The sequence below is a fragment of the Cebus imitator genome, unplaced genomic scaffold (assembly GCF_001604975.1).
Source record: "Cebus imitator isolate Cc_AM_T3 unplaced genomic scaffold, Cebus_imitator-1.0 Scaffold102, whole genome shotgun sequence".
Classification (NCBI taxonomy): Eukaryota; Metazoa; Chordata; class Mammalia; order Primates; family Cebidae; genus Cebus; species Cebus imitator.
The window spans coordinates 3,781,450-3,792,446 of NW_016107417.1; the positions used below are offsets into that span (position 1 = coordinate 3,781,450).

The 10,997-nt window shown below is 57.4% G+C and overlaps 1 protein-coding gene across 1 annotated transcript in view; it reads left to right on the plus strand.

Moving 5' to 3' along the window:
- The first annotated feature begins 426 nt into the window (after positions 1–426).
- The window catches only part of PYGM (glycogen phosphorylase, muscle associated), a 15,099-nt gene continuing 4,528 nt past the window's right edge, over positions 427–10,997 (plus strand). Inside the window, exons 1-17 of the mRNA XM_017537202.2 lie at positions 427–1,074; positions 2,094–2,195; positions 2,282–2,360; positions 2,447–2,550; positions 2,886–3,017; positions 4,705–4,816; positions 4,904–4,986; positions 5,427–5,570; positions 5,919–6,011; positions 6,238–6,384; positions 6,581–6,744; positions 7,131–7,245; positions 7,867–7,968; positions 8,297–8,444; positions 8,699–8,757; positions 8,889–9,030; positions 9,761–9,968. Of these exons, the coding sequence (XP_017392691.1) occupies positions 832–1,074; positions 2,094–2,195; positions 2,282–2,360; positions 2,447–2,550; positions 2,886–3,017; positions 4,705–4,816; positions 4,904–4,986; positions 5,427–5,570; positions 5,919–6,011; positions 6,238–6,384; positions 6,581–6,744; positions 7,131–7,245; positions 7,867–7,968; positions 8,297–8,444; positions 8,699–8,757; positions 8,889–9,030; positions 9,761–9,968 (2,177 nt within the window). The 5' untranslated portion in view covers positions 427–831. The remainder of the gene's footprint in view (positions 1,075–2,093; positions 2,196–2,281; positions 2,361–2,446; positions 2,551–2,885; positions 3,018–4,704; positions 4,817–4,903; positions 4,987–5,426; positions 5,571–5,918; positions 6,012–6,237; positions 6,385–6,580; positions 6,745–7,130; positions 7,246–7,866; positions 7,969–8,296; positions 8,445–8,698; positions 8,758–8,888; positions 9,031–9,760; positions 9,969–10,997) is intronic.

The window sequence follows — 10,997 nt, forward strand, 5'->3', positions numbered from 1 at the left end:
GCCTCCAATTACTTCCTAAGCAGTCAAATCATAGGGAGAACTCACTGTCATTAACCAATAGGATGAGGGGTGGGGAATGCCTCAGTTTCTCCCAGGGACTACAATTCCCAGGGCCCCGTGCTGCAGGCTAATGGCCTCCCGCCAACACCGGCCAGTAACCTGACCATCCCTCTCCAAAAGGTCATTCAGAGCTCCTTGAGGGACAGCAACAGGGGGAGCCCAGAGCCGCTCAGCTTCGGTGGGGGTGGAGCGAGGGCTGTGGCCCTGCCTCACACAACCTCCCTCCTTCACACCACCCGTCATATGCAGGGTCGTGGGTCCCTTTCTCGAAGACATCCAGTGGCCTCTGCTAGTTGCACCTCTTCCATCAGGGCACAGGCTTGTCTCCTGCACCGCCGCCTGCACCTTTTGCCACAACACATGCTCCCATCCTGGTCCGGCCTGGACAGCTCCCTAATCCAACACTGTCTGCTCCATCTTGTCTCCAACCCTGCACAAGGCAGGGACAAGGGACAGAAGACCCTTCTGTGTGCAAGGCCTGGAGGAAGTGGCTCAGCACAGGCCTGTGAGCAAGTTGGGCCAGTCTTGGCGGTCCAAGTGGAGCTCATCTCTCCCTCCCCTCCCCTCTCCTCCCCTTGCCCTCAAAATAGCTCCCTGAGCTGCCAGGCCAAGACCCTCCCATTGCAGGGGAGGCGGGGCATGCTGCCCAGAGCCAGGCTTTAAATCCCCTCAAGGCTGGGGAGCTCCACTCCCTGGCTGGAGGCAGTGCTGAGGCCACCGTCCCTGCGACCGACCAAACGTCAGTCCAGTCCGGCCTGCCCTCCTGCAGCCATGTCCCGGCCCCTGTCAGACCACGAGAAGAGAAAGCAAATCAGTGTGCGTGGCCTGGCCGGCGTGGAGAACGTGACTGAGCTGAAAAAGAACTTCAACCGGCACCTGCATTTCACACTCGTCAAGGACCGCAATGTGGCCACCCCACGAGACTACTACTTTGCACTGGCCCATACCGTGCGCGACCACCTCGTGGGGCGCTGGATCCGCACGCAGCAGCACTACTATGAGAAGGACCCCAAGGTGCTGCTAGGGACACACTGGGCAGAGGAATGGGCTGGAGGCACTGCCAGGGAGCTGGGGATCTGGATTTAAGTGGCCACCCCTCATCACTCTAGGTTCCTGGGGTTGGAGAATCCAGAGGTGCCAGGCACAAAGGGTGCTGGGACAACCTGAGGGAGAAACCTGGTGTGGGGGTGGGAGTCAGGGAACTCAGAGCAGGTGGACTGGCCGTAAAGGGTCAGTGCCCACTCGGAGAAGGTTGGAGGGGCTGCTGGTGGGTAGGATGGCGCCTGTGCCCTGGGTTGGGCCCTGGTGGAAGGACCTGTCAGTTGTTGGCTGCGTGCATGGTATGCCTGTACAGCAGGCGGCGCTGGGGCAGCTGGGGCGGCAGAGATCAAGTGTCTGGCGGGGTCACTGGTAAATGTCAGCAACCTGATACCCCACGGTGGGTGGTGGGGGAGGGACAGGCAGGCAGGGCCGGGAGGGGACCCAGGAAACCAGGACCAGGAGACCAGGCACTGGCAGCATCCTAGTTTCTGGTGTCTCTGGGTCTCCTTGGGACTGAGGCTTGAGGGCCAAGGGGAACTGGGCAGTGCAAGGGCGGGAGATGACAGTGTCTAGCCTCTGTGTGACCTTGAGCAAATGACTTTTTCTCTGGGCCTTGGCCTTGTCCTCCTGGGGAGCTCTTGGAGATGCTTCTGCACATCCTGATGCCCTACTGGGTGTTGGGTGCAAGGGAAGGGGTTCCCACCCTCCTGGCACCTCAGTCTCTGAAGTGGGTATGGCCAACGCCATTTCTCAGATGGGGAAACTGAGGCCAAAGAGAGTGATTTGTCCAAAGCCAGAGGAATGCTGGGACCAGAACCTCACCTGTTGGGCCCCAAAGCCTGAGACAGGGAGAAACAAACTGGCAACAGGGATAGGACAGCTGGGGCTCGGGAGCAGGGCAGGCGGGCCAGAGGTCCAGGTGTGGCTGGGCCCGGCTGAGTGTTGGCGTGTGGCCCTGACCCCATTCCCTGCCCGTCCATCTCTCTGGGCAGAGGATCTACTACCTGTCTTTGGAGTTCTACATGGGACGGACACTACAGAACACCATGGTGAACCTGGCCTTAGAGAATGCCTGTGACGAGGCCACCTACCAGGTGTGTGGGGGGTGGGGCGATTTATGGGGACTGGGGGTTCCCCTGCCGACACTTGGCCCTGACCACTGCCACCCTCACCCCTCCAGCTGGGCCTGGACATGGAGGAGCTGGAGGAAATTGAGGAGGATGCGGGGCTGGGCAACGGGGGCCTGGGCCGGCTGGCAGGTAAGTAAGCAGGGCTGTGAGCGTGGATGGGCAGATGGGGTCCTCTGTGCTGGGTCCCTGACACCCACCTCCCTGCACACCCCCAGCCTGCTTTCTGGACTCCATGGCAACACTGGGCCTGGCTGCTTATGGCTACGGTATTCGCTATGAGTTTGGGATTTTTAACCAGAAGATCTCCGGGGGCTGGCAGGTGAGCAGCGTCGGCTCTAACCTTGTGGGGTCTAGTTGGGATGGGGAAGACCCCCACTTGTTTATCATCTCTGCATAGGTCCAAAACAGCCCCCCAAGCTCTGCGGAAAGCATCCTTGCTGCTTCCCAACCCCCGACCCAAAGCCAGCTGGTGCCCCTGGAACAGGTGGTTCCTGCTGGAGAGCCCAACAGACCAGGGGCCCACCTCAGAGCTCCTAACTCATACTTGGTGTAGGGTGCCCGGGCTGCGGCCCCTGCCCCGCCCCACCATGCACTGTGGCGTGAGTGCCTGCATTGACACTGCCCACCTTTCTGCCCGACCTGTCTTGGGCTCAGATGGAGGAGGCCGATGACTGGCTTCGCTATGGCAATCCCTGGGAGAAGGCCCGACCCGAGTTCACGCTGCCTGTGCACTTCTACGGCCACGTGGAGCACACCAGCCAGGGTGCCAAGTGGGTAGACACACAGGTGAGGATGAAGCTGGGGGTCGGGGTAGCCCAGAGAAGGGGAGGGAGGAGAAGGAAGCCTATATAGGAAGCATGACCCAATGTATTTTACAACTGAGGATGCTGAGGCTCAGAGAGCTTAAGTGACTTACTCAAAGTCACACAGCTGAAGCCAGGAGAGACTACAGACAGGGACACAGGGGACCCAGCCTAAGTGCAGAGCCTGGAAGGAGAGAGAGGCTGCCCCATTCCCCCAGTGTCTCTGCACGACCTGGCTCCACTCCACACCAGGAGATTTATCAAAGGATCATCTTGGCGACTTGAGTCTGCCCCATACATCCCAACAGCAGCAGCCCAGAGCAGGAGAAAATTCAAGCCTTTCGAGAGGAATTCACTCATCACACAGCGAGTTAGAGGGATCCTAAAGGCAAATGAAAGCTGGACACAGTGGTTCATGCCCATAATCCTAGCACTTTGGGAGGTCAAGGTGCAAGGATGGCTTGAGTTCACAAGTTCAAGACCAACCTGGGCAACATAGAGAGACCCTATCTCTACACACACACACACACACACACACAAAATAGACTGAGGGCATGGCTCACGCCTGTAATCCCAGCAGTTTGGGAGGCTGAGGTGGGTGGATCACCTGAGGTCGGGAGTTGAGACCAGCCTGACCAAAACTCCCAGCTACTCGGGAGGCTGAGGCCGGAGAATCACATGAATCCGGGAGACGGAGTTTGCAGTGAACTGAGATCATGTCACTGCACTCCAGCCTGGGCAACAGAGTGAGGCTCCATCTCAAAAACAAACAAACAAACAAACACCAAATCCCAGTTCAGGCAATCTTCCTGCTGAAGCTTCAGGTCATCAGCCCCCAGAGGGGCTGCAGATAAACCAGTAGGCTTTCAGAACTGAGCATTTGCTGTCAGCCAGGCCAAGGCCCAGTGGGGGCTGCTGGCAGTCCATGCCAGGTGCATGTTGCAGCTGGCACAAGTGGCTGTGGCTGGAAGGCAGGAGACCTGGCTCCCTCTGGTGCTGCCAGCCTGCTGTGTGCTCAGGGACCCGTCCCTTCCCTCTCTGTGTGTCAGCTCCCACTCTGCTCCAATCAAGGTGACTGAGTGTAGGGAGGGAAGGTGATGCCTCTTAAAAGGGCTCCCTTGGAGGTGGACGTACCCCTGGCACCGTGATAGCAGACAGTTATTGATGTTTGCTAGTAGTTATGGAAGGCAGGTTGGCATTAGTCACTGAGAATTAGCCGTGTGGTCAACCAGGCCTGAGGTCTTTGGATGGACTTGACCTCTGTGACCCCTTCAGCCTGGCCCTGGGTTCCTCAGTCCTCTCCTGAGTCCACAGTGTCCTCTAGCTTTTGCTCAGGCCAGGCTGGCCAGCCCAGCCCCCACTGCTGCAGAGTGGTCACCAACAGAGCCCCTACTGGGCTCCAGGCTTGTCACCGCCTCCTTCCAGTCTCCTCACCACCCTCTGCCCGAGTAGGGCTTATTGGTGTTGGGGAGGTGTTGAGGGTGTTTTCTCTCTAGATGAGGTCCAGAGAGGCTATGGGGTTTGCTCATGGTTACGCAACTAGTCGATGCTAGCGTTGGGACAAGAGCCGGGGTCTGCAGAGTGCAGGGACAAAGCCTTGAGTGCCAGCCCTGAGGGGAGGGAGGCAGATGCCAGGGCCGGGCAGCTCCTGACAGGATTGCCCCCCACAGGTGGTACTGGCCATGCCCTATGATACACCCGTGCCTGGCTATCGCAACAATGTCGTCAACACCATGCGCCTCTGGTCTGCCAAGGCTCCCAATGACTTCAACCTCAAGGACTGTGAGTTCATCCCCTGGTAGCAGCCCCAGCCTGCCCGCCAGCCCTGCCCCGCCCAGGCCTTACCCTCTCCCCACTCTCGTCTCTCAGTTAACGTCGGTGGCTACATCCAGGCTGTGCTGGACCGAAACCTGGCGGAGAACATCTCTCGTGTCCTGTACCCCAATGATAATGTGCGTCAGTCTCTGGGTGGTGGGGGGCGCTTAAAGCCTGAGTCCTGGGAGCGGGGGTTGGGAAGAACTGGGGAGGGCACTTGCTGGAGCCCTACTCACACCCAGGGCATACTGCTGGCCTTGTGCATCCTGTGCCCCCATCTTAAGCCTTTTGAGCACAAGGACACCTGAGTCCTGAGGGAAGTGGGTTAGCGAAGGGCACTTTGGAAGAGCTGTCCCAAGGCGACACCCACGATACTCTCGGTTCTTGTGCCCCTCTTCCTGACACTGTCTCTTGCCACTACTTCTTGGGGGAGGAAAATTCCCTGGGTCCCAGAAAGGGGTCCCGGCTCAGGGCTCAGGGGTCCTGGTGTGGGTGGGAGTCCCTTCTGGCCACACCCACCGCGGCTTTAGGCCACGCCCCTGTCGCCTTGACTCACATTGCCTCGCGCTGTCCCCAGTTCTTTGAGGGGAAGGAGCTGCGGCTGAAGCAGGAGTATTTCGTGGTGGCCGCCACCCTCCAGGACATCATCCGTCGCTTCAAGTCCTCCAAGTTTGGCTGCCGTGATCCCGTGCGCACGAACTTTGATGCCTTCCCGGACAAGGTACTATGCTCGTTGAGGGCGCCTCTTTGCCGGACAGTGTGTGCCCGGCCTCCCCCTCCAGCCTCAGCCTGACTGCTCCATGTAACAGATAAAGGAGTGGAGGCTGGGAGTGTGGGAGGGTCACTTGCGCAGGTCAATCCACAGGCTCATAACCTCGGCTTTCCTCCTCCTCCTACCCCACTCCCGCCACCCCATTCCTCCCACCCCCATGAGCGTCTGCTTGCCCCTGCCCTCAGCCCAGTCACGGAACTGTGCTGGGCTCTCTGGGGGGTTCCGAAGTGGCAAAGGACAGTGACCATAGCATGGTATGTGATTTGGTGCTCAGACTGACTCCTCTGCCTATCCCAGGTGGCCATCCAGCTCAATGACACCCACCCCTCCCTGGCCATCCCCGAACTGATGAGGATCCTGGTGGACCTGGAGCGGCTGGATTGGGACAAGGTGGGTTTCAGGGCCCCTCTGCCTCATTTGACACTCTCCGCTTCAGGGTTCCCTTCCCAGTTTGGGGACATGGGAGGATATGAGTGTAGTGAACAGATTGGAGCCTGAGGCAAGAGGGACTGTCCTAAACCTGGCGCTGCGGTCAGGGGGCCTGCTGGGCTGCATAGGGTGTGGGGAGAGCCACTGGGTTGAGTTCGGCGTCCTGACTGCCCACCCTGTGTGCCAGGCGTGGGATGTAACAGTGAGGACCTGTGCCTACACCAACCACACCGTGCTGCCCGAGGCCCTGGAGCGCTGGCCGGTGCACCTCTTGGAGACGCTGCTGCCACGGCACCTCCAGATCATCTACGAGATCAACCAGCGCTTCCTCAACGTAAGTTGGGAGGCTTGGGGGATGGTGCGGGGACGAGGGGGGACACCCAGTCTGGGCCTGGGAGTAGGGGCGCCCAGCCAGGGCCCTGAGACTCTGGGGCAGTGAGGGCTCTGGGCAGAGCTCTGGGGGTGTGGGGCTGGGAACTCGGGACTGGGGTTCCTGGATCTGGTCCTAGCTCTGGGCTCTCTGGGCACAGCGGGTGGCCGCCACATTCCCAGGGGACATAGACCGGCTGCGGCGCATGTCGCTGGTGGAGGAGGGCGCAGTGAAGCGCATCAACATGGCACACCTGTGCATCGCGGGTTCGCACGCTGTCAATGGCGTGGCGCGCATCCACTCGGAGATCCTCAAGAAGACCATGTGAGCCCTGCTCTCCAGACCCCTCCCCTCTCTAGGCCCCACCCAATCCACGCTTCTGTCTCACAGAGGCCCCACCCATTCCACCCCTCTGTCTTACAGAGACCCCGCCCCTCACCGCCCTGCCTGACCACTCATGGTCTCTAGCCCTTCATGGTCTCTGGCCCTGGGCGGCATTCACAGGTGGCATCATTCTTACAAGCACGGCAGCCTCTTCCAGTGCTGCCCTGTCCTGAGATGACCCCCTCTTACACACAGCATCCCCCACCTTCCCCAGGTCCACATTACCCACCCCAGACCCCTTTCAGCAAGACAGGGTAGGGGCCCCAGGGCAGAGGCCTTCATCCTACAGGGGTGAGTGGCGACCCTCGTCCAACCTCATCCTGCAGCTTCAAAGACTTCTATGAGTTGGAGCCTCATAAGTTCCAGAATAAGACCAATGGCATCACCCCTCGGCGCTGGCTGGTTCTGTGTAACCCTGGGCTGGCAGAGGTCATTGCTGAGGTGAGAGGCCATTGTATGGCCAGTAGGTTCAACATGGGTCCCTGCAGGGATCAGCTGGGTATAGTTGTGCAGGTGGTTCACTGTGTCAGAACTCCCAGCCCAGGGCTGAAATCCCTCCTGCACTGAGTTCCCCAAGCCTCACATCCGACTTAAGGAGGGACACTATTCTCTTGTTTGCATGAGGGTGCTCTATGTGCTAAGGGAGGCCCTGGCTGTGGAGGTGAACCCAGCAAAGGTTGCAGTCTAATGGAGGGAGTCATCCATGGGTGGGCAGGAGAGATGAACTCTATTTGCTTCAGTCATCTGAAGTGAGCCTGGAAGGGGCATATATCTGGCAGGGAAGGCACAAGGTCGTGTTGGCGTCAGGCAAAGCTTTGCCAGGAAGCCAGGAAGGACTGCTGGGGTCAGGTGGCGTCAGCCTTCAGAGCTCAAGGACGGGAGGGGAGGAAGGTAACCATGGATGCCCTGTGCCCCAGCTGGAAGGCTGGAGGAGGAGGGGCTGGGAGGGCTCCCAGAGCAGCCTGCTGGGTGGAGGGGGCTTGGTTGACCTGGAAAGGGCCCCTTCTGTGTTGGGAGGAGGAAGGACAGGGATGGGCTTGTCTGAGAGCCATCTTCCCACAGCGCATTGGTGAGGACTTCATCTCCGATCTGGACCAGCTGCGCAAACTGCTGTCCTTTGTGGATGATGAAGCCTTCATCCGGGATGTGGCCAAAGTGAAGCAGGTGGGGAGAGCTGCAACGTGGGACAGCTGTGCTGGAGGGGGGGGGGGCCAGATATCTGGGTCAGGTGTGGCAAATAGAGTTCATCTCTCCTGACCACCCAGGCTGTTGGTGGAAGCTGCCTGGAGTCTGTGGTGGGAAGGCATCATCTGACCTCACATGAATAGTGCTGACATTGATTAGCAATGTCTGCCGTGGTGCAGGAGTGGACAGAAGTAGCCATTGAGCCTCCTGGCATCCATCCTCCTGGGCCTGAGTGAATGGAGTGTGGACAGTAGGATTTCCTGAGGCAGTGGCCTGTTGGTGAGCCCTTCCCCGTCTCTGCCTCCAGGAAAACAAGTTGAAGTTTGCTGCCTACCTAGAGAAGGAATACAAAGTCCACATCAACCCCAACTCACTCTTCGACATCCAGGTGAAGCGGATTCATGAATATAAACGACAGCTCCTCAACTGCCTCCACGTCATCACCCTGTACAACCGTGAGTGGCGGCCGTTCTGCCCTGCCTCTCAGCGCTCCCCCGTGTTCCTGCCGGCATAGCACATGCTGCCCAAGCAACATCTCCTTTATCCCCATTTCACAGATGGGCAAACTGAGGCTCAGAAAGGGAGAAGTGACAGTCACAAAGCACATGATTGTCCAAGTCAGGCCTACTGTCTCACGACCCAGCCTCTGTCAGGAGCTGCTACCCAGAGGGAAAAGCAGGCCCACTTGATCCCTCTCGTTTCTCCACAGGCATCAAGCGAGAGCCCAATAAGTTTTTTGTGCCTCGGACTGTGATGATTGGAGGGAAGGTGAGAAGCCAGGCTCCAGTCCTGGGCTCCCGTCCTTTGATGTATCCAGGGTGAGGTCAGCCCAGCTGGGTTGTAGGATAGGGGGTGGGGGTGCCTGGCGGTAGAGCTGACCCCAGACTGTGTCCTCTCAGGCTGCACCTGGGTACCATATGGCCAAGATGATCATCAAACTCATCACAGCCATTGGGGATGTGGTGAACCATGACCCAGCAGTGGGTGACCGCCTCCGTGTCATCTTCCTGGAGAACTACCGGGTCTCACTGGCTGAGAAAGGTGGGTGCTGCCACCAGGGATCCTAGGGAGGCTCTGACTAGTTCAGTCCTAGGAAGAGGCATCCGTCCTTTCTTCCTGGGATACTTGTATTTGAAGAGGAATCTGGAGCGGCCAAGGCTTAAGCCATGAGGAGGCCAGACACGGTGGTTCATGCCTATAATCCCAGCATTTTGGGAGGCCGAGGCGGGTGGATCACCTGAGGTCAGGAGTTTGAGACCAGCCTGGCCAACATGGTGAAATACGTCTGTACTAAAAATACAAAAAATTAGCCAGGCGTGGTGGCAGGTGCCTGTAGTCTAAGCTACTCAGGAGGCTGAAGCAGGAGAATCGCTGGAACCCAGGAGGTGAAGGCTGCAGTGAGCCGAGATCACACCATTGCCCTCCAGCCTGGGTAACGAGTGAATCTCCGTCTCAAAAAAAAAAAAAAAAAAAAAAAAACCCATGCGGATGCCCTCTAATGGTGGAATTTCAGGCAGTACAGGGTGAAATTACCTTCAAATCTGCAACAGAGGTGGGGAAATCCAGGTTGGACCTACATGGTCAAGAATCTACAAGAGGTGAAGGGCAGTGGGGCGCAGTGTGAGAGGGAGACTTGGCTGGTGAAGACTGGGATTTGGGGGTGCAGGGGACTCTGAGTCCAGCTATGTCTGGGGCCAGCCTAATCCAAGAGTCCCCAGCTGATGTGGGGCTCTTCCCTGAGCTGACTTGTCCCCCTGCTGCCACCACACAGTGATCCCAGCTGCAGACCTCTCTGAGCAGATCTCCACTGCGGGCACAGAGGCCTCAGGCACTGGCAACATGAAATTCATGGTCAACGGGGCTCTGACCATTGGCACCATGGACGGGGCCAACGTGGAGATGGCAGAAGAGGCAGGAGAGGAGAACTTCTTCATCTTTGGCATGCGGGTGGAAGATGTGGAAAAGCTCGACCAGAAAGGGTATGGGGGTCCAGGGCTCCAAAGCTCAGGGTTCACGGGTGGTGAACCCTGGAGGGTGGTGCTGGGCTCGAGAGGTACACCGGCAAAGACTGGTCCAGACCCAGCAAGGTCTTGGTCATGGCCTCAGGATTCTGGAAAATTTTAGAGGGCGCTTACAGCCAATAAGGTTAATGAAATGGGAAAAGAAAGAAGTAACACGGAACTGAAGGAAAAGGAAGAGAATTTTTTTTTTTGAGATGGAGCCTCACTCTGTTGCACAGGCTGGAGTGCAGTGGTGCAATCTCGGCTCACTGCAACCTCTGCCTCCTGGGTTCAAACGATTCTCCTGCCTCAGCCTCCCAAGTAGCTGGGATTACAGGCGTGTGCCACCACAACCAGCTAGGAAGAGAATATTCTATCAATCCTAAGAGATAATATTGTTCGAGAATTGGTAGTAAAAAAATCCTTGCTCCCTGGAAGCCATGGCCAAAAGGGAAATAGCACAGTAGTTACAAGGGGCCTGTGGTCAGAAACAGTTCTGCAGAGGAGACATTATCCTGGCATTACTTAAAAAAATTGTTTTCATTTATTATTTTATTTTTATTTTTTTGAGACAGAGTCACCCAGACTGGAATGCAATGGCCTGATCATGGCTCACTGCAACCTCTGCCTCCCAGATTCAAGTGATTCTCCTGACTCAGATTATAGGCACCATCATGCCCAGCTAATTTTTGTATTTTTGTAGAGATGGGGTTTCACCATGTTGGCCAGGCTGGTCCTTAACTCCGACCTCAAGTGATCCACCTGACTTGGCCTCCCAAAGTGCTGGGATTACCGGCGTGGGCCACTGCACTGCGCTCAGACAAAAATGTGTTTTTATTATTTATTTAGTTATTTATTTTGAGATAGAGTCTCACTCTGTCGCCCAAGCTGGAGTGCAGTGGCGCGATCTCGGCTCGCTGCCGCAACTTCCACTTCCCAGGTTCAAGCAATTCTCCTGCCTCAGCCTCCTGAGTAGTGTTTTTTTTTTTTTTTTTTTTTTTTTTTTTT